The sequence below is a fragment of the Heloderma suspectum genome, chromosome 4, assembly GCF_057233095.1.
Source record: "Heloderma suspectum isolate Gila_16-S chromosome 4, 16-S_ref, whole genome shotgun sequence".
Classification (NCBI taxonomy): Eukaryota; Metazoa; Chordata; class Lepidosauria; order Squamata; family Helodermatidae; genus Heloderma; species Heloderma suspectum.
The window spans coordinates 73,339,513-73,359,585 of NC_139461.1; the positions used below are offsets into that span (position 1 = coordinate 73,339,513).

At 42.5% G+C, this 20,073-nt stretch overlaps 1 protein-coding gene across 1 annotated transcript; it reads right to left on the bottom strand.

Moving 5' to 3' along the window:
• Window positions 1-396: 396 nt before the first annotated feature.
• Window positions 397-5,408, bottom strand: TTR (transthyretin). Its single transcript, XM_084848094.1, has 4 exons — window positions 5,340-5,408; window positions 3,836-3,975; window positions 2,088-2,223; window positions 397-504 (listed from the first exon to the last, which is right to left on the bottom strand). The coding sequence occupies exons 1-4, from the start codon at window positions 5,406-5,408 to the stop codon at window positions 397-399; spliced, it is 453 nt and encodes a 150-aa protein (XP_084704220.1).
• Window positions 5,409-20,073: the final 14,665 nt, after the last annotated feature.

Consider the following 20,073-nt stretch of genomic DNA (forward strand, 5'->3'; position numbering starts at 1 on the left):
CTCACTAGTTTTGAGGGGTCACAGGAGATCCTGTATAGCTATAAACTGGCCAAGGGAGCAGTCATGATGATTAGCAGACTCATTGGGTATGTTGGCATCTTGCTGTTGAATATGAGATGGAACTTAGAGACAGAGCTATAATGATGGAGAAGGGGTATTGTGTGTTTCATATATTAGTTTAAATAAAATTGTCTTGTTTATAGTACATATAAATGACACCGAAAATGTTTAGAGAAGAAATATTTATTGATGCATTTCAAAAGGTTTAGCCAAGATGTCAGTGCTAGATGCTACTGTAGTAAACAAGCCACTGATTACACAAATTAACTGTCTCCTTTAAAATAATTCTACACAAGTGGAACAGCAGAGAGAACTTTGTCAGAGTAGCATATGGTCTCATTCCTTTGGGTCAGTGACAACAGCTGTGGTTGAATAAGAATAGGGACTAAGAAGAGCAGCAATGGTGTAATGACGATGACCAGAATCATTAGCTGTAAAAACCACCTGTAAAAGGAAAACACTTAGCTGGGAGTACAGTACTTTTTTTTTTTTTTTTACTGTAAAAACCTGTAGAACGTTGATAGTTTTCTTACATTAAAAATTGTTGATCCACATTCAGTTACCCTGATCTATAAACCATCCAGTTACTCCTATCTATATGTGGAACTCTAGTATTCTTGGACTACCGCATTCATTTCAATAAAAGGAACATCTATATACACACACAGATAACATGTATATTGGTTCCCTTCTTTAAAATAAATAGGAATATCCTTGCAAGTGGGGAAAATATTGTGTTCACATCAGAGTTCCTATCAGGAAAATAAACTGTTTGATAGAGAAATTATGTTTAGATTTCAGTTAACACAACTTAAAAATTCAGGAAGACAGTGTGATATAGTGGATCCATAAGTACACTAACTTCAGTTGCAAAACTGTTGGTTTTTTAGTTCTGAATATCATGAAGAATTCATGAAAGATTGTATTGCTTTCCATTGTCATTGATCAGTGAGAAACATGCCTTGTTTTCACACTGTTAGTTATTCAAAGCAAGTTTCCTCATTGCACAAGAAAAATACATATTACGAGGATTCACATTGTTTTTGAGAATCTTGCATCAGTGTCCCACTATAACTTTTTTTTTTCATTCTGAAGCTGTCTGCAAAATTTAAGGAGTATTTTGGAGAAAATAAGGAGAAATAGCAGTGCTTGACAACCATCAAGCAGAATATAAACTAAACGTTTGTCTGGAAAACAGCAGAAACCTTCTTTCGCAAAATCCATTTACTTTCCATGGCCTGTTCTTCTTACGTAGCCCAGGCACTAGAAAGTCTGTATAAATGTAGAGGTTAAGCTGGAAAGCTTGTAATGACTAACCAACAAAAGCTGACTTAGGGTGCAATCTGGCTGAACATGAGGAAAAACTTCCTGACTGTTAGAGCAATACGACAATTGAACCAATTACCTAGGGAGGTGGTGGGCTCTCCCACACTGGAGGCATTCAAGACGAGGCTGGACAGCCATCTGTCAGGGATGCTCTGACTTGGATTCCTGCATTGAGCAGGGGGTTGGACTCGAGGGTCTTATAGGCCCCTTTTAACACTACTTTGTTTCTACAATTCTACGTCCTACAAGTCCCATCATTCATCAGCCAGCCATGCTGGCTGGGGAATGCTAGGTTTTGTAGTACTTTTTTCTGTCTAAATATGCATAGGATTGCACCTTTAGTAAATGACACACATTACTTCTTTCAGGTGTAAAACATGTCTTCTTTTAGTGAAGCCAATTTTGGTTACAAGATGTAGTCCAGCTAAATGGGTATATTCAAATGCATGGGTTCAATGGTTCTGACTATGGTGAGTGTGTGGTAGCCTTAAGGGCAGATTTGTATGAAGTTTATTTAGGAGATCAGACACTTTCAGAAATATAGCTAGTCCCTGCAGTCTACACATGCCAAGTGCTTCAGCTTGCACTTTTCTCTCCACACCACCACTTTTGCACAGTTGTCCCTTTGGAAACAAATAAGGGATAAAAACTATCTTTTAGTGGTTTGTATTACATATGAAAAAATAATTCTAAATACTCACATCAGCATATTCATGAAATGAGGAAATGCCGAATGCCCTCCAATATGTGCTGGTGTCAAACTCCACCTTGTACAGACCTTCTACAAATTGTTCATCTGTTGTAAGCTCATGGATTTCCCCAAATTCATTTGTTTTCCTATAATACAAATATATAAAAGTATTACGGATGATATATTTTCTGAATATATGGCGTATGCATTTATTCTGATACAACACCATAGGCTGGATCCAAACTAAGGCATGATTAACGTAGCCAAACTGAATTATGACTACATTGCATTGATTTCAATGGGTCTACTCTAAATTTGGATCCATGTGTATAGGGTTTTTTGATTCACACATGAAGCTCCAACGTCCCCTGCCCCTTCTTTCTGCATGCATTTCATTTCACATCCCTTTGGGTAGTGCTGCCCTCTGCTGAAGTGAATGGGGAAACCAAATTATTAGGGACTAGTCCTTTGTGTACATTGGAGTGCTTGTAGGGCACTGGATCTGAGACGTAGGGAAATACTGATTTTTTTTTTTTGTGATGAACATAATAAAATCCTAATCAACATGATAATTAGGTAGAAGTGCTGGGATTTAAGAGGGTTTAAGTTGCAATCTATATCCTTTTACCTGGAAGTAAACTACACTGAATGCAACGAGAATGCAAAGTTTGCCTTGAAATTAACTTATTTCAGAACAAGCTGCTTTCATTCAGGGAAGTAAGCAGAATCACATTCTGCCTGAACTTTTACATCTGCTTGAGCTGCAGCACTCGGAGGTGGGCAGGAGCTAACTGCTGGTTTGAACAGCTGTCAGAGGCCACAGATACGGCATTGCACCCGCACTTGAGCACAATCCTCTGAACTTAGTTGAGGCCTCAGGATATGGGCAAGGTGTTTGGAGGAGCATGGCCTACCACATGCTTACTTGATTCTTCCCTTACTTGGCTTATATTTAGCAGAAGGGGTGACTGGATGGGTCCAGGAGGTAATAAATTAATCTATTAGAACCAAAGGATGCAGTTGTAAGGCTACAAGAAACCCTCCTTGGACCCTGAGGACTGAAATAACTATTGCTCAGTTGGCAAGTATCTCTTTCTTGGGCATGGTGCTTGAATGGATCATTGCCATGTAACTCCAGGACAAAACTGATTATCTGGATCCATTTCAATCTGGTTTCAGCAAATAAACTTTCTTGGTCTCCCTGACTGAGGACCTGAAAGGGAGAAGGTTGGGGAATGTGATTCTGCTAGTTCTCAGGGATCTTGTATTGACTTTTGATACCATGAATTGTAGTAGCCTTCTGAATAGGGCTTGGGAGATTGGGCTATTAGTTAAATGGAATATAATGTGACTACCATCAGCTCACCTAAGTCACGTAAAGAACCTAATAGAAAAGGGATATTGATAATTTAGGCAGTCCTACCGAAAATGTCGTAGCTCATCGAGACAGGTGTTTTCCTGTATTGATGCATATACAATTTGAAGGTCTCTAGTTATAAGCAGCCCCATCACATTTTTACAGTTTTCACCTTACTCATACAGGATGGCAGGTAGTGTCCCCATAGTGTTAAGGTGGGAAGTTGTCCCTATTGCTTTGGGAAAATATTGATAATCTATATAAGCCTTTAAAAATAATAATGAGGCTTGGAAGTGAAGGTTTGTGGGTGACATGCTTGTGTTGCATATGTGCAATTTGGGAGACCAGGCTTAACAAGTCCAACTTGCGGTTCAAGACACTTTGCATACAGTACAGCTTACCCATTAGCAAACTCTTTCCAGGTTCCATCTTCAGCCTGTTTGGACACTCTTACGATTAGGCTGGTAGCTGCACTTCCTCGAACTGCATCAAGGACTTTCACCATAAGAGGGCACTTGGAGTCAATGGAACCATGGGTTACCTTGATGATAAGGCAGAAGAAAATATCTATCACTGTGTGTCTGTGGTGCACAGGCTGTTTTGTGGGCACAAAGGAGCACATTACAAATTATTCGTCTGCCTGTACACTTCCTAGATTTGGTAGTGGTGGGGGGAATTTAGCTAGCGTTAGGGATTAGCGTAAGTGATATTTACATAAACATTTACTATGCAGCTCACAAATTGCCTACTAAATATGGGTATCTAAAAACAGGCACAAAAGAAAAAGATAGGTCAGTTCAAGCTTTGTTCTTAATAGATTTCTGTTGACTCATATTTCTTGAAAAAGAATACCGGTTTCTCCCCCCAACCCCAGTTTCTACCCTCCTCCACTGATTTAAAGGCAGTCCCTCAATGGGGCTTGAGTTATTTATGAATATTCGTTCAGCACAACCATAGTTCTAGATTTTGACTTTTGAGCATTGTGCCATGGATTCTTAATTATGTGGTTGATGATGCAAATCACAGAGAAGCAAACTTCACTACTCCTTGTAGACAGAAGTAAAAAATGATTTTCACTGTAGAAATTAGAAGATGAACTGTAAACAATGAACAGATTCACCACTTACATAGACCACATTGAGATTTGTGAGAGCCAAGATAAGACATTTGCCTTGGCGCTAACTTCTTAAATGCTTTTGAATAAAGTTATTACAAAAAAAGAGGAAACTATAAAGCATATAATAGAACAGAAAAGAGTTAACATTAAGTTACTCAAAGAGCAGCAGAAATTTAGGATTTAAGGGTAATGATTATACACACGCATGCATGTGTGTGCGCGCACACACACAAACGTATACACGTTTTAAATATGCATATGTTAAACACCAATACAGAGCTATTATATTTTAAAGCTGACAACAAACGTAAGCAATGTATCTACTTTTGCATGTGTAAATGGCAGGTCTCACAGATGATACAATTTTCTGCACTGTATAGTAAAAAAACCTTTGAAATTTATGGGCAAATTTTCCAAACGATTGATATCTATTTGAGAGGTGAAACTGTCAGCATCCCTGTATGTACCAGACAGAATACATTACACTGTGGCAAATGTTGAAATGCCAACATTTCAAACTCCATCTTTTAGTCCCCCCCGCCAACACTATTAATTAGCAGTTGTTGGCAGTTTGATGCATGTTATTTTCACAAATGGAATGTGTCTCCAAAATGAGCCAAGCACTGGCAACAGGAAAGGAACCTTAGTTAACAATGCAGCCACCTAAAGATTGGGGAAGTTCACTATGGATCAGCATGTCTGTCTATGGTACCGATTTTCTAATACACTTGTGGAACAATCACACTTTACCTCCCAATTAGCCACTGTACCACTAACGCAATACTTACTAGTGGTGCAGCTTCAGTGAGATACACCATTGCAGCCAAACAAATGAGAAGCAGAGAGGAGGAAGCCATTGTGTGTGTAGTCGGTGAGCCTCTGCCAGCGGCTAAAGGCCCATGGGGTTTGGATTTTTATACTCCATCCTACTACAAAACAGGCTACTTATCAGGTGCCCATATGACTCTAAACCTGCTGATTCTGATTATTTACTTAGTAAGCAGTCCAGCTGTGCAGTTCTTCCATCCATTGGCCTCTCTCAGAAATCCATGGGATTATACTATGTGGAAGGAAGAACTACACAGGCGCTGGGAGTAAGAGAATCAGTAACCCACATAAACATGAACCTTGCCTATTGGGATTAGGCTGTCAGGACATCATAAGTGGAAAAAAAGATGTTAAGCAATGGTTGTTTGCTTAGATTTGACTGGCTGTGGAATGCCCACAATGCGTTTATAACAGCCATCCTGTCTTGCTTGTGGTAACTTGCAATTTGGAAGCAGTCTTGCCTGCATTCTTCTGTCTATATTTTCTGATATGGGTACTTTGTGCATGGTAGCTCCTGCTTTACTGCAGTGGACCATCAGGAGTTTTAATTGACATTATTTCAAAACAATATTCTGGGATTTTCCTCAGGGCTCATCCATACCAGGTGCTTGGGCGAAGGTTAACTTTGGCCATTTTGTACCTTCCAATTCATATTTGGAAGTAGTCTACATTACAGAAGATGGTAGTTATCCCACAAAAACAATTATCAACTGGGGTTTCAGTGTGATACCACTGAATGTAATAGCTCAGGGGAATCTCCCTCCAATGAAGAACTGACTCCCCCTTCCCATATAATTAACAGCTTTTAAAACTTTCCCCTTGCTGCTATGCTTTTTTAAAGCAAGTGATCACGGTTATTTCTCTACCATGAAAACACAAGCTGTTGAATCTGTAGATCAGCCTCCCCAACCTGATGCCCTCCAAATGTATTGGAGGACAGTTCCCAGCATCCCCAGACAGCTCTTCCTGACTGAGGAGTCATATCATAAGTATGCCTTCCTCCTATATCCTCCCATAATCTCCTGTGTTGGAGTCAGATGAGTCTGTGATAACCTACATGTATTTGGTTATAGCATTATTAAGACAACCAGCATTCCTTCCCTTGCAGAACTGATGCAGGATTCTACTGGAACAAGGATATTTCCCCTTTCTTTTTTCTAGCCCTCCCCCATATCACATAGCACACCATGACATATAATGATGGACACACTTGCATTCATGTATACCAAAAATTGTCATTGTTGTAAGATATGCTACCACTGTCCATTTATCACCAGCTTTTATATATATATGTATGTGTGTGTGTGTGTGTGTGTGTCTTAAGTTCTTAAGTTCTTTTATTTTTAAAATATTACCTTCCTAAAAATCAGATCTAAGAGCTATTTTTGTTTATAACACATATTCAGTTGGAAACACAGTTCTGGCTGAATTATGTATTGGACCTGGACCAGAGGAAGTTGGTTGCACCTACATCCTGTTGAAAGCAGTGGAGCAAGTTAGTTGTAACAAACTTAAGCCCCATTGGTTTCAACAGGAGCTAGGTGAAATTAGCACAGTCTGGATTGAGGCCTCTATGTATACATTTTGTTTGCTGCTATTGGTGCTGATGCAAGCAATCCAGTCAATAGACTCACAGTGTACATATGGGTACATATCCAGAGGAAGGTGTGCTTAAGTCCCATGCAACTGAATGGGGCAAATTAGCAAACTGGCTGGGACACTCATACGAGAGCTCCAGGTGTGCTCCAGTGTGCATATGAAGGTTCCACGTGTGCAGGCAGGGAGAGCTCAGTGGTAGAGCACATATTTTGCGTGCAAAAGGTCTCACGTTCAATGACTGGGAAAGATTCCTGTCTGAAACCCTGATGAGCCACTGCCAGTCAGTGCAGTAGACAACAATGAGCTAAATGCAGTAGTACTCTGATTATGTCTAAGGCAGCTTCCTACATTCCCATGCAGTGGAAAGCGTGTGTGAATCTTGCCTTATCGCTGAAGTGACCATGAAAGCCCTGGAGCTCCCACACATACAAGGAGCCCCAATGTTACTAGGGGTTAACTTTGATTCCAGTGCTAACAAGAATTGCTTAGCTCAGGGGTGGGAAGAAGGCTTCTCTTCAGATATTTTAGCCTTCAACTTCCAGAAGCCTCTGCCAGCATGGGCAATGGTCAGGAATGCTGGAAGTTGATGTCCCCAACATCTGGAGATCTACCTTATATCCAAACCTGCCTTAGATGATCACAAAGAAAGTGTCAGTTCATAGTCCTTGGTGGCATTCATTCTTTAAGGCAACACATGGTTTAAAGGTAGTTAGAATTGGTGCACTTAAGGCCTGTGATGAAAAGAGTTGCCTGTTGGGAGTCAGATGAGGGCTAAGGATTAGTGTGGGGAGTCAGGCTTCCTCACAGGGGAAAGGAAGGGTGTTCATGGAAACATAGACTAATCCACAAATATGCAAGCACCTAGTGGATTATCTGGATTCCAAAGCATTTGAAGTCCACCCGCTGCTAGTTAGAATACAAGTTTCTAATAACAGCACCTCCCTGGGAGTCAGTATTGTTCTTGAAATGAATTATTTTTTGTTTACTATATAAGCTGTTTTCCAGTTGCTATGCACTTCTCTCCCACATCTCCAAGTGTGACGTATGTAGTAATCCTGTTGGCCACTTTCTTGTTGTATTTCATTTAATTTTATATTTTGTATGCACAATTTCTAGACGCATAACAGTATCGCTCCAGTAGAAGGCAGGGACTGGGTCTCTCATCAAATACATGTAGAATAGATTTCTAATGATATTTCACTATGCGACTTTACTGAAATATATCCTGAAAGATATTTTGCTTGTCTTTATCTATTCACAAACATATCCTAAAAGTGGTATAAGATACATCCACCAAGAAGACAATTTGCATGTTGATTAGTATCTATGATCAGTTTTAAATCTAACATATATATCAGCAAATATTTTCTTTCATTAAGGCTGCAATCCTTAATCCTTACCTGGGAGCAAGGTTCACTGGACTCAATGAGACTTACTTTTCAGTAGACCTATATATGATTGGATTGCAAGAAACTCTTTTTGGAACTGAAGGAATCATAACTTTTTGTTCCATTATTGTACTAAAAAAATTGTTCAAAAATCATTTGTTGACCTCAAGGCACACAATAAAGAAGGCACCAATCCTACATCAAGTTATCTGAGAGTTAGTCCCATTGAATTCAGCTAGATTTACTTCTGAGTAGACATACATAGGTTTATACCATAGTGTAAGTAGACCCAGCTGACCCTAATATTGATTTATGAGTAAATTGGAAGTCGTTCCCATTGTGTCCTATGGGAAGTGTGTTTAGTACGCATGTTTAGGATTGTAGCTGAAGTGTGTTTAGTACGCATGTTTAGGATTGTAGCTGAAGTGTGTTTAGGGCTAGAACCAAGGAAAGCAAATTGAATTACACCATCTCCAACATGGTCTATTCATATTTATATAATATTAAAGTATATGATGTATCTATTCATATTTATAAATCAGGCTTGACATTTTAACCATAGTTGTTGCTCTCCTTGGGACTTTGGATAAAGCAGGCAATACGTTTAAGTAAATGAATACTTGGGCAGAAGTCCAGCTCAGAAAAAGGAACCTTCAGAATGTGTATTGCCTCTGAGATCTTCAAAGCTATAGATGCCAACCCACGCAAAGAAATGGAACAACTTCACTTTGAAGGTCACTGGTGGCGAATGATCATTGATTGTTTCTGAGATGTTACACTGCATTTCTTCCTGTTGCCTATCTAGTCCCAATAATTCTATTAGACCAAAGATTCTATTCACTTACTTTAATAAATATTCAGGCTGCTAGCTCACTCTGTCTGGACAAATGACCTGGAAATGTAAATCAATTTGCTATGTCAGTTGAATTATCTCAGCCCTCATCTTAGCATCTCTGTATTTCTGTTATCTGCATGGTTTATTGTTAAAATCCTGCTGGCTTGATTTTTTTAGAATTGGCAATAAGGACTGTGTCCTAGGTATTGCAAAATCCTATCATGTTGCTGAGATATCCTTATTAGAACAAGCAAAATACATCAGACTTAGGCTGTAATTCTATCTCCACTTATCTGGGAGTCAGCCCCATTGGATTCAATGGGACTTACTTCTAAGGAAACAGGTACAGGATTACACTGTTGACAGGAAAAAACACCCCAAAGGTAGCTATGTTGACCATAAGAAAAATTCATATTAGTACAATACCTTTATTAGGCCAACTGAAAGATTAAGAAAATGTGCAAGCAGGAGATCTTTAAAGTGTGCACGTTTCTGTGATTTTTTTGATTGGCCTAATAAAGGTATCACACAGTATGGATGTTGGCTGTTAACTGAGCCTTCATCAGCTTCAAAGACACCATATTGATCATAAGAGGGGGCAGGGAGTGACTTTGGAGCATTCTGCATGAACAATATTGTGAGCGTTTCAAGGAGCCCCCCCAGTATTTAAATCCCATTGGACTATCTGCAGCCTGATCTTATGTATATTTACTTCAGAGTATGCCCACTGAGTTCAATGGGACCTACTCCCAAGGAAATACGCAAGGATTGTAGCCCTAATGACACTTTTTGATTATATCATTGCTTTTATTAATTACCAGATCTAGTTCTTATTATCATCAACACAATGATCCCATGCCAAATTACCATCATCTTCATGCATTGCCTAAATGGATGGTGAAAATGGGCCGAGGTGTTGCAGACTTGCACTTTGCTTGTTTACTGTGCTTGTTAAGCTCATAAACTGCTTAGTCAATGGATCCATCCTGCACACTTTTCTGGTACTTAATGCCATTACAAATAGCCACGTGGAAATGGCTGTTTTATTTGTTAGCACTTGAGTCCAGTTCTGCAGTTTATCTGGACGGTTCTTTAGACCTTGCATAAATAATAGTGTTGCTAGGTTGACATGCACTGAACTGCATTAAAAGCCACAGACACACCTCTTGTGTCTGTGCAAGGAAGTTCCCAGTAGAGTCAGTGCATTCAGCAGTTGCAAGCAGCTCTGCATACATCTATGTATGATCATGCCTTGGTCTCAACATACATTTTCATATAGCATCCACCAAGCACAGGATATATGATTCTGTGTTCACATGTACAAATGGTTGAAATCATGAGTGTAATTGTGCATTCATACCCAAAGTGTAGGAGAACCCAAATCAATTTAAACTGCCAATCATTGTTCAGTTGTACACACAAGCCCCCGTCATGTGTTACTTGTGTGAGGGGAAAACCATGTTCAAAGGAGCAATGGGATCACGCCTTAAGCCACAGCCCTGGTGTTGTGTTCTAGAATCCAGGGAAGCTGCTGTCCATGGAGGCCTTCATGCAAATGCTTCCTTGACTCAGATGACCACATGAATGCGGGGATAGCAGGGCTGGAAGGAGCCAAAGGTGCAACTCCACTGCTCCTTTAAGCATAGTTGTCCCCTTTACATGAGTAATGTGTGAAGAGGGCTTCATATGATTGGTGAACTGTTGAATGCATGATAACTGCACATCTGTGGCAAAGTTATCTGCTAAACTATCAAGACAGCAGTGTAGAATAGTGCAATTTGTCTATGTAGCACATATTGTTGATCTTTAGCCCCTAGTAGCATTTCCTGCATGCCTATTTCCTCCCCTCAACCCCACTTTGATAATGACTGGAATATTTTCTAGGAATTTCTTCACTTCGGCATACATAATTATGCGGAATGAGGGCTTATCTACATGTGGCATTTATCATGCACTCATCATTCCCTACTCACAATTGTTTATGGGTTCTTTAGACAACGTCGTGACCCTCCAGTTTCATTTCTGTGTCTAAAGAGCACTTTTGGTGAGTTTTTTTAGAGCAGGGAAAATGCAGCATTTAACTGTGAATGCACAAGAAAGCGCTATTTCCTATGTATTTGCATTATTCCACGATACCACAGTGCCGCCTAGAGGTTATGTAGCAGAAAAGCAGGAAAAGAAACAATCCTCATGTAGTGCATGGATCTCAATTCTGCAGCATTTAACTGTGAATGCACAAGAAAGCGCTATTTCCTATGTATTTGCGTTATTCCACGATACCACAGTGCCGCCTAGAGGTTATGTAGCAGAAAAGCAGGAAAAGAAACAATCCTCATGTAGTGCTTGGATCTCAATTCTGCAACAAAATCAAAAGTAGATACAGCAGATTAACAGCCTCGTGTAGAAAAGCTCTGAATATGCAAAGCAATAAAATGATTGCATGCCCACTGAAAGATACTCTGTATACCGAAGGATTCTTCACATGTTATGTTGACCATTTGTAGCATGGTGAGTAGTAGCAAAAGACCAATGTTTAGATAAAACCAAATATTGAAGATCCATTGTTCGGACATTACACTGAAGATGTGTGCCACTGAAGACTCTTCACATATTATGTTATAAAAGGTGGAGTAGGGTGGGATCATACCTGCTGGCCCTGCCTTTGCGCCCTACACATGTTTGTCATAATGTGTGAAAAACTGTGTGCACATTAAAAGTATGTCTACATAGGCAATGTGGTTGCAACCAGGGAGTCTTGAATATGTAGGATGGCACCTGATGGCACCACCATGATGGCATGATGGCACCACCACTGCCCTTACATGCATTCAGCATAACCTGTGAAAGACCCTACCTGCTGTACAAACTGTACGTATGTAGGCTTTGGGAATCCTACATATTCAAGACTCCCTGGTTGCAACCACATTGCCTATGCAGACATACTTTTAATGTGCACACAGTTTTTCACACATTATGACAAACATGTGTAGGGCGCAAAGGCAGGGCCAGCAGGTATGATCCCACCCTACTCCACCTTTTATAACATAATATGTGAAGAGTCTTCAGTGGCACACATCTTCAGTGTAATGTCCGAACAATGGATCTTCAATATTTGGTTTTATCTAAACATTGGTCTTTTGCTAAGACACAAATATTTTTCTGAAATGAATTTAGACATGCTAGTCACACTAACTCATCCCTCTATTGGTCTTCCTAACTTGTCTCTCAAACACAGGGTGGGTGTCAAGGGTAGGCAAAGTGGGGCACCTGCCGAGGGCCCAAACCTCAGCAGGGACCCACTGACAAGAATCCACTGGACCTGCTCCTCTTCTTCACCGTTGCAATCTTCTTGTTCACTTGTCTCTCACTCTGCCCTAGACAGTGGTGGTGGTAAGAATAAGGAGCAGTAGTTGCCACTGCATGCTTGTTCACTGCCTACTTGCTCTCTGCCTGTTAAGCAAGCAAGTGGTCGCAATGATACAAAAGAGGATAAGGAGCAATAGCAGCTTGTGACAATGGCAGTGAAAAGATAGACTCACTTGAGAGAGTGCCTTGAAGGTGCCTTGCCCAAGGGCCCTCAAAAACCTGGAGTCATAACTGCTCAAACACATCTTAGTCCTGAATGGCTCTAAAGTCCTCAACACTGGTGTTGTCATCTCCACTGCATTCCACTGAGCAGTTTGTTCCTAGAGATAAGCGAGAGCAGTATTTTCTGGTCTCCATAGCCAGAAATAAGGACAGAGCTGACTGTTGGGGAAAGCATCACCTGCTGAATTTCTGCTGGTTGTCCAGTACAAGGCAGAGGATCCCTGCCACAAAAGTTGGACACCTTGTCTCCAAAGGGTATGGGCGCATACTGGGAGACTTTGCCTTCTCCCCTCTCTCTTGAGCAGATCTGCATGAGAGCAGAAAGAAGAAGATTAGATCAAGAGTCTGTGTGCCTTCCAGAGTAAGCTTCTAGGTCACAGGCCCGAACTGTCCCCTTAAGTATCTGGAGGATTCACATGAACTAATGGCCTTATGGTGAGGGGTCTGCTGCTACCACACTCCAGGTCTCCAGTTTCATGGTTTGCCAAGTAGTATAGGAAAGTGATCATGGTTACCCTTAACAATGATGATCTTGTAATGTAATTAAAGCCATCTTATGGTACTTTTAAATCTATTACTCCACAGCAAATAGGTGTTTGAATTAACCTGAAGCAGTGACAGGGTGGTTGGCACGTGGGAGACAGAAGAGACGGATAGTAGCTTATCTGGGCTTGGTTCTTTCTTCTTGAAGATAGTCATTGAGCTCCTGTAGACTCACTTGAACTCCCATGGACTCATACTTTGATTAGTAGCCTCCCAAGCCATACCCTCCAAGAATTCCTCATTAAGACAAATAACCTGCATTTGGCAATGTTTTGCTTGCCTGGAGTTGAGCCGTGTGAGCAGACAGGATATATAAAACCAAATGTAGAAACGTAAAATATCCTTAACACGAATACAGCGGCAGGGAACAGGTGAGAGTTGTGTTCCCAGCAAGGCCTTTTAAAGATGTTGATTTTAATGCAGCACAATCCTTTCTGGCTCATAGTGCTGCGGATCTCATACACCTAAAAATCAGTCCTAAAATCCTATAAGACCCTTCAATTTCCCTCCTTCCAAAGGTAAGCCTCCAAAGAGAAGCAGAAAGCTCTGCGATCATCTATAATTGAATCCATCCTAGGGGTTGGATTCAGATTTAGACTTACTTAGAGCAGGCCCATTAAAATCAGTGGGACAAGTTAGTCATGATTAAGTCCCCTTATTTTCAATGGGTCTGCTCTGAGTATGTCTAAATCTGGATCCAACCCTAGATCATCATGTAGCCATTAAAGAGAGAGAAAAAGGGAGAGAAAGCAAGAGAGCAGCAAATTTGAAGCCACGCTTCCTCTTCGACACACTCCATATTCAGTGGTGAAGATTCAGATCTCCCTTTCCCCTCTTCTTATGTTCCTCATTCTTGTTTCTCAAGGATCATAGTTCGGTGGTAAATTGCTTGCTTTGTATGCAGAAGGCCTCAGGTTCAACCCATGTCATTTCCAGGCAGGGCTAGGAAGACTCCTCCAAAAAATCCTAGGGGGCTGCTGCCATTCAGTGTAGACCATCTGTAGGCAAGCTGGTACCCTATAGATATTTGGACTGCAACTCCCATCAGCCCCAGCCAGCATGGCCACTGACTGGGACAAGGGGAACTGTAGCAGTCCAAAAACATCTGGGGGGCACTGCGTTGCCCTGGTGGAAACAATACTGAACTAGACGGACCAATTGTCTGCCTCGGTATAAAGCAGCTTACCAAGTTACTACTTCATGTAGCATTCAGAGAAGGTTAATGACATAATGACAATAAAACACAAACATAGGCCCGTGGATCTCTTCCATATGATGAGTTGTCTACCCCTACCCCTACTATGTTTACTGTAGAGCCAAGCTAGATAAGACATTGGAGATGAGCCATCCGACCTTCCATCTCTTAATTTAAAAAAAATAAAAATAAAAATTTGGGCAGCACTTTGGATCAGGACAATGATACCGGGGGGTGGGGGGAGGGCAGCAGCTTAAACCTTCACACAAGCTATTTTTCCTATGAAGATCACCTCTCCTAGTCCTTGCTATAAGCGGTAATGGAACAAATAACAGGGGGATAATTTTCATTGGGAAAATGGCATGGAAGGGAAGGGTCACCCTTCCCCCAGCACCACAGTCTGGAACTGAATTGCCCCCTTCGCCCTGTGGCTATTCCTCTCCCCCACCCCTATTTTAAGAGTTGGGATATCAAATTACAGCTCTCCAAGGTCTCATCTAGTTTGGCCCTAATTTAGCCTCTCTGTTTCCCTCCCTCATTTATTGCTGAGGCCACACCCTGCCTTTTATGTCCTTCTCTTTCCATGTTTTTAAAGGGAAAACAATGCTTCATTCATGAAGACTTTTTTGAGGATTTCAAGGCCTTCTTTCCTTGCTTTTGTACTGCAGGTTTCCTCTCTCCTGGACTGAATGTAATTTCTTGCTGGTTTTTCTGTGCCAGGTTCCACATGTACTTTCTTGTTTTTCTTAAACTCTTTTGCTTGGTTCGAAAACACTAAACCTCTGAGAAGCGATCAAACCAGCTCAGCTGCAGAAGGCAACAAACTGGCGAATATTAAAAAAAGGGTTACAGCTATTGGTGGAGCTGAGAGATTGGTGGTTTTTGTTTTAGAAACATGAAAGGGGCACTGATGTAAAACCTTATTTATTTATTTATTTATTAAATTTATTTATTAAATTTATTAATCGCCTATCTGACTGGTCACCCAGCCACTCTGGGCGATGTACAACCCCCATAAAACAATTTAAAACAATAAAATTTTACCATATTTTTTTTTTTTAAAATACCCTAACCTACCCCAAATGCCTGCCTGAACAACCACGTTTTTAATGCACGACGGAAGCTCATTAAAGAGGGGGCATGACGGAGTTCCCTAGGGAGGGAGTTCCACAGAGTGGGGGCCACCACAGAGAAGGCCCTCTCCCTCGTCCCCACCAGTCTAGCTGTCCTGGCTGATGGGACAGAGAGAAGGCCATCTGAGGCTGATCTTGTTAAGCGGCCTGTCTGGTGTTGCTGGAGGCGCTCCTTAAGATAGGCTGGGCCGGAACCATATAGGGTTTTAAAGGTCAAAACCAACACCTTGAATTTGGCCCGGAAAACAACTGGTAACCAGTGCAACTCCTTCAGCACTGGAGTGATGTGATCTCGCCGGCGGCTGCCTTTAATCAGGCGAGCCGCCGCGTTCTGTACCAGCTGCAGCTTCCGAACCGTCTTCAAGGGTAACCCCACGTAGAGCGCATTACAGTAGTCTAAACGAGAGGAGACCAGGGCATGTACTACCGATGGGAGCAGATGGTCGGGAAGGAAGGGGCGCAGCCGCCGTATCAGATGGAGTTGATACAGCGCTGTCTGGCTCACAGCTGACACCTGAGCCTCCATGGACAGCTGGGAGTCCAAAATGACCCCCAGGCTGCGGACCTGGTCTTTCAAGGGTAGCCGTACCCCATTCAACACCAGGTCAACATCCCCCAGCCTCCTCTTGTCTCCCACCAAAAGTACCTCGGTCTTGTCAGGGTTCAGCTTCAGCTTATTCCTCCCCATCCAGCCACTCACCGTCTCCAGACATTTGGACAGGGATTCTATGGCCAACCTTGGTGAAGATTTGAATGAGAGGTAGAGCTGCGTGTCATCCGCATATTGATGACACTGCACCCCAAACCTCCTGATGATAGCCCCCAGCGGCTTCACATAGATGTTAAATAGCATCGGGGAGAGGATGGAACCCTGTGGCACCCCACAAGTAAGTGGCCACGGGTCCGAAACCTCCTCTCCCAGTGCTACCCTCTGGTACCTGCCGGAGAGGAAGGACCGGAACCACCGCAATACAGTGTCTCCAATGCCCAACCCCTCCAGGCGGTCCAGGAGGGGCCTTTATTTCTTTATGGCATAAAGAAGTAGGAATGGAAAGAGTTATACAGAACAACCGCATTGATACCCAAACAGCCAACTCTATTGCTCAGTTTATAGATAAATTCCTTAAGGAAAAAGCTATCAATGGCTACTAGTCCTGTTGGCTATGTGCTACCTCCAGTACCAGAGGCAATGAGCCTATGTACACCAGTAGCTGGGGAACATGGCCAGGAGGGTGCTGTTGCACTTGTGTCCTGCTTGTGGGTTTCCTGTGGGTTTCCCCTGGATAGCTGTTGGCCACTGTGTGAACAGATTGCTGGATTAGATAGACCCTTGGCCTGATCCAGCATGGCTCCTTTTATGTTCTTATGTTCTTAGTTGCTATTCATATATTTCCATAGGTGCCATCCTTGCGTCACTTATTTCTGTAATACAGTGGTCCCACGTGTTGGGTTGGATCCACGACCTACCTTCTGCTTGGAGAAGTTCTCTCCACCTGATTTTTGGAGATCCCCCCTCCACACCACAGCCCACCCCATACAGAAGCATCTCCTAACACTTGGTGTAGCATTTTCAGGGAGCTTTTGAGCAGCTGCCATGGGAAGAGGCTGCAGGAAAGCCCATGTCCACCAGCACTATTGACCAAGCTTAAATCTGCATCCAACCCAAGGACTGTGGGATGGAGCACCACCTTCCCTGGGGAGCTCTTCGCCATTTGTGCTGGGATCCACAATGAATGGCCCAACTGGTAAGACTTCGGTTTGGGTCCGAGTCTCTGCTCAGCTGTCAACACACTGGATGTTCACGGATCAGACTTCCTCAACCTGTTCATTAACTGGCCACTTCACCACTTCACCAAAGCAAGGAAACCTTTAAAACTGTTAACTGTTGCTTGGTCAGGTCAGTCACAAAGAACTGGCTTGAGAGCAACAACCTGCATGTGTGGGCCCAGGGAAACAGATCATAGCTTTGAACTGGCTGTCTTGCATTCTAGAAGCAGATGAGGAGAAGCAGCATAATGTCCTGGGAGTGGTGGTGGTGGTGGTGGACTGCCAGGGCTGCCCTGATTCTTCCTTGCCTGGAACTTTCCCAGCTGGCTAGTGGTCCTGTGTAATCTCATCTGATGGGATCTCGCTTCTTCCAGCCTATGTATTTGCAGTGCTCTATACAAGAGTTCCTTAGGGAGCAATCCTATGTGGAGAGGCAGCCATCTCCGAACTCGGAGGCAACCCCCTATCCAATGTAAGGGGGGTGGCGCACGGAGGGGACCTTCTCCTCTGCGCTCTGGCTGCCCTGCATTCATGGCTAGATGGCTGATTTCAGCTGTCCAGCTGTGGGACCTTGGAGCATGTGTGTGTGTGTGTGAAGCCGGATGATGGATAGGAAGCACTGTACTAGCATTTCTGCTCTCCCTGCCCTTCCCCACTCCTGGGAACACCCATTTTTGCCCTGCTCCATGCTGCTCTTCCGAACGCAGAGCCTGAGGTGAACCGCACCTCTTTTGAGGTGGCGGCGGCAGGGAGGTGGTGTTCTGGGGACTGACCTTAGAGTGTGGGCTCTGAGTTCAGTTCCCAGAACCAAACAATCCTATGGCCGTCTAGCTGCTGTCTAGCCGCCATAGGATTGCACCCTTGGAGTTAGAAGACATTGGTTATCAAACCTAGTCATATTATTATCATCTCTCAAATATGTCCTCACTGATATGGCTTTGACATGGGTTCATACCTCTGCTCAGCTGGGAACATACTGAATGTCCGTAGACCGATGTCTATCTTTTGGGTGGTATAGAAATGAAATGAAATAAAAATAAATAAATATCTTTTAAGACCAGATCAGGTAGTGTGAAGTCTACTTGTGCTAGAGCAGGAGAGTGCAACCAGCTTTTGCACTCTCCTCTTTCACCCTCAACAAGAGGATCTTGAGATCCTCTTCGCTTTCTGCCATTAGGGTGGTATCGTCTGCATATCGGAGGTTGTTGATAATTCTCCCAGCAATCTTAATTCTGACCTCTGATTCATCCAACCCGGCATTTCTCATGATGTACTCTGCATATAAGTTAAATAAGCAGGGCGACAATATGCAGCCTTGTCGTACTCCTTTCCCAATTTTGAACCACTCGGTTGTTCCATGTCTGGTTCTTACTGTTGCTTCTTGACCCTCATACAGGTTTCTCAGGAGACAGGTAATGTGGTCTGGTACTCCCATCACTTTAAGAATTTGCCACAGTTTGTTGTGATCCACACAATCAAAGGCTTTAGCGTAGTCAATGAAGCAGAAATAGACGTTTTTCTGGAATTCTCTTGCTTTCTCCATGATGCAGCGAATGTTGGCGATTTGATCTCTAGTTCCTCTGCCTCTTTGAAACCCAGCTTGTACTTCCGGTAGTTCTCGGTTCGCATACTGCTGAAGCCTAGCTTGTAGGATTTTGAGCATCACCTTGCTGGCATGTGGAATGAGCGCAATTGTGTGGTAGTTTGAACACTCTTTGGCGTTGCCCTTCTTTGGAATTGGAATGTAAACTGACCTTTTCCAGTGTTGTGGCCACTGTTGAGTGTTCCAAATTTGTTGGCATATTGAATGCAGCACTTTAACAGCATCATCTTTTAGGATTTTAAATAGCTCAGCTGGAATACTGTCATCTCCACTAGCTTTGTTGTTAGTAATGCTTCCTAAGGCCCACTTGACTTCACTCTCGAGGATGTCCGGCTCAAGTTCAGTGACCGCACCATCATGGCTATCAGGGACATTAAGATCTTTCCTGTATAGTTCTTCTGTGTATTCTTTCCACCTCTTCTTAATCTCATCTGCATCTGTTAGGTCCCTGCCTTCTTTGTCCTTTATCATGCTCGTCTTGGCACAAAACATTCCCTTGAGATCTCCAATTTTCTTGAAGAGATCTCTAGTCTTTCCCATTCTGTTGTTTTCCTCGATTTCTTTGCATTGTTCATTTAAGAAGGCCTTCTTGTCTCTCCTTGCTATTCTCTGGAACTCTGCATTCAGTTGGATATATCTTCCCCTTTCTCCCTTGCTTTTCGCTTCCCTTCTTTCCTCAGCTACTTGTAAAGCCTCATCAGACAGCCACTTGGTTTTCTTGCATTTCTTTTTCTTTGGGATGGATTTCGTTGCTGCCTCCTGAACAATGTTACGGACCTCCGTCCATAGTTCCTCAGGCACTCTGTCTATCAGGTCTAATCCCTAAAATCTATTCCTCACCTCCACTGTATATTCATAAGGGATATAATTTAGGTCATACCTGAATGGTTTAGTGGTTTTCCCTACGTTCTTCAATTTAAGCCAAAATTGTGCAACAAGAAGCTCATGATCTGAGCCACAGTCAGCTCTAGGTCTTGTTTTGACTGACTGTATAGAGCTTCTCCATCTTTGGCTGCAAAGGACATAATCAATCTGATTTCGAT

Excerpts from the sequence above, each read along its gene's own strand:
- TTR (XM_084848094.1), bottom strand. The coding sequence starts at position 5,408 with ATGGCTTCCTCCTCTCTGCTTCTCATTTGTTTGGCTGCAATGGTGTAT. Across the intron at positions 3,976-5,339 it reads TCACTGAAGCTGCACCACTA|GTAACCCATGGTTCCATTGA; the intron begins GTAAGTATTGCG and ends CTTATCATCAAG. Across the intron at positions 505-2,087 it reads CATTTCATGAATATGCTGAT|GTGGTTTTTACAGCTAATGA; the intron begins GTGAGTATTTAG and ends TTCCTTTTACAG.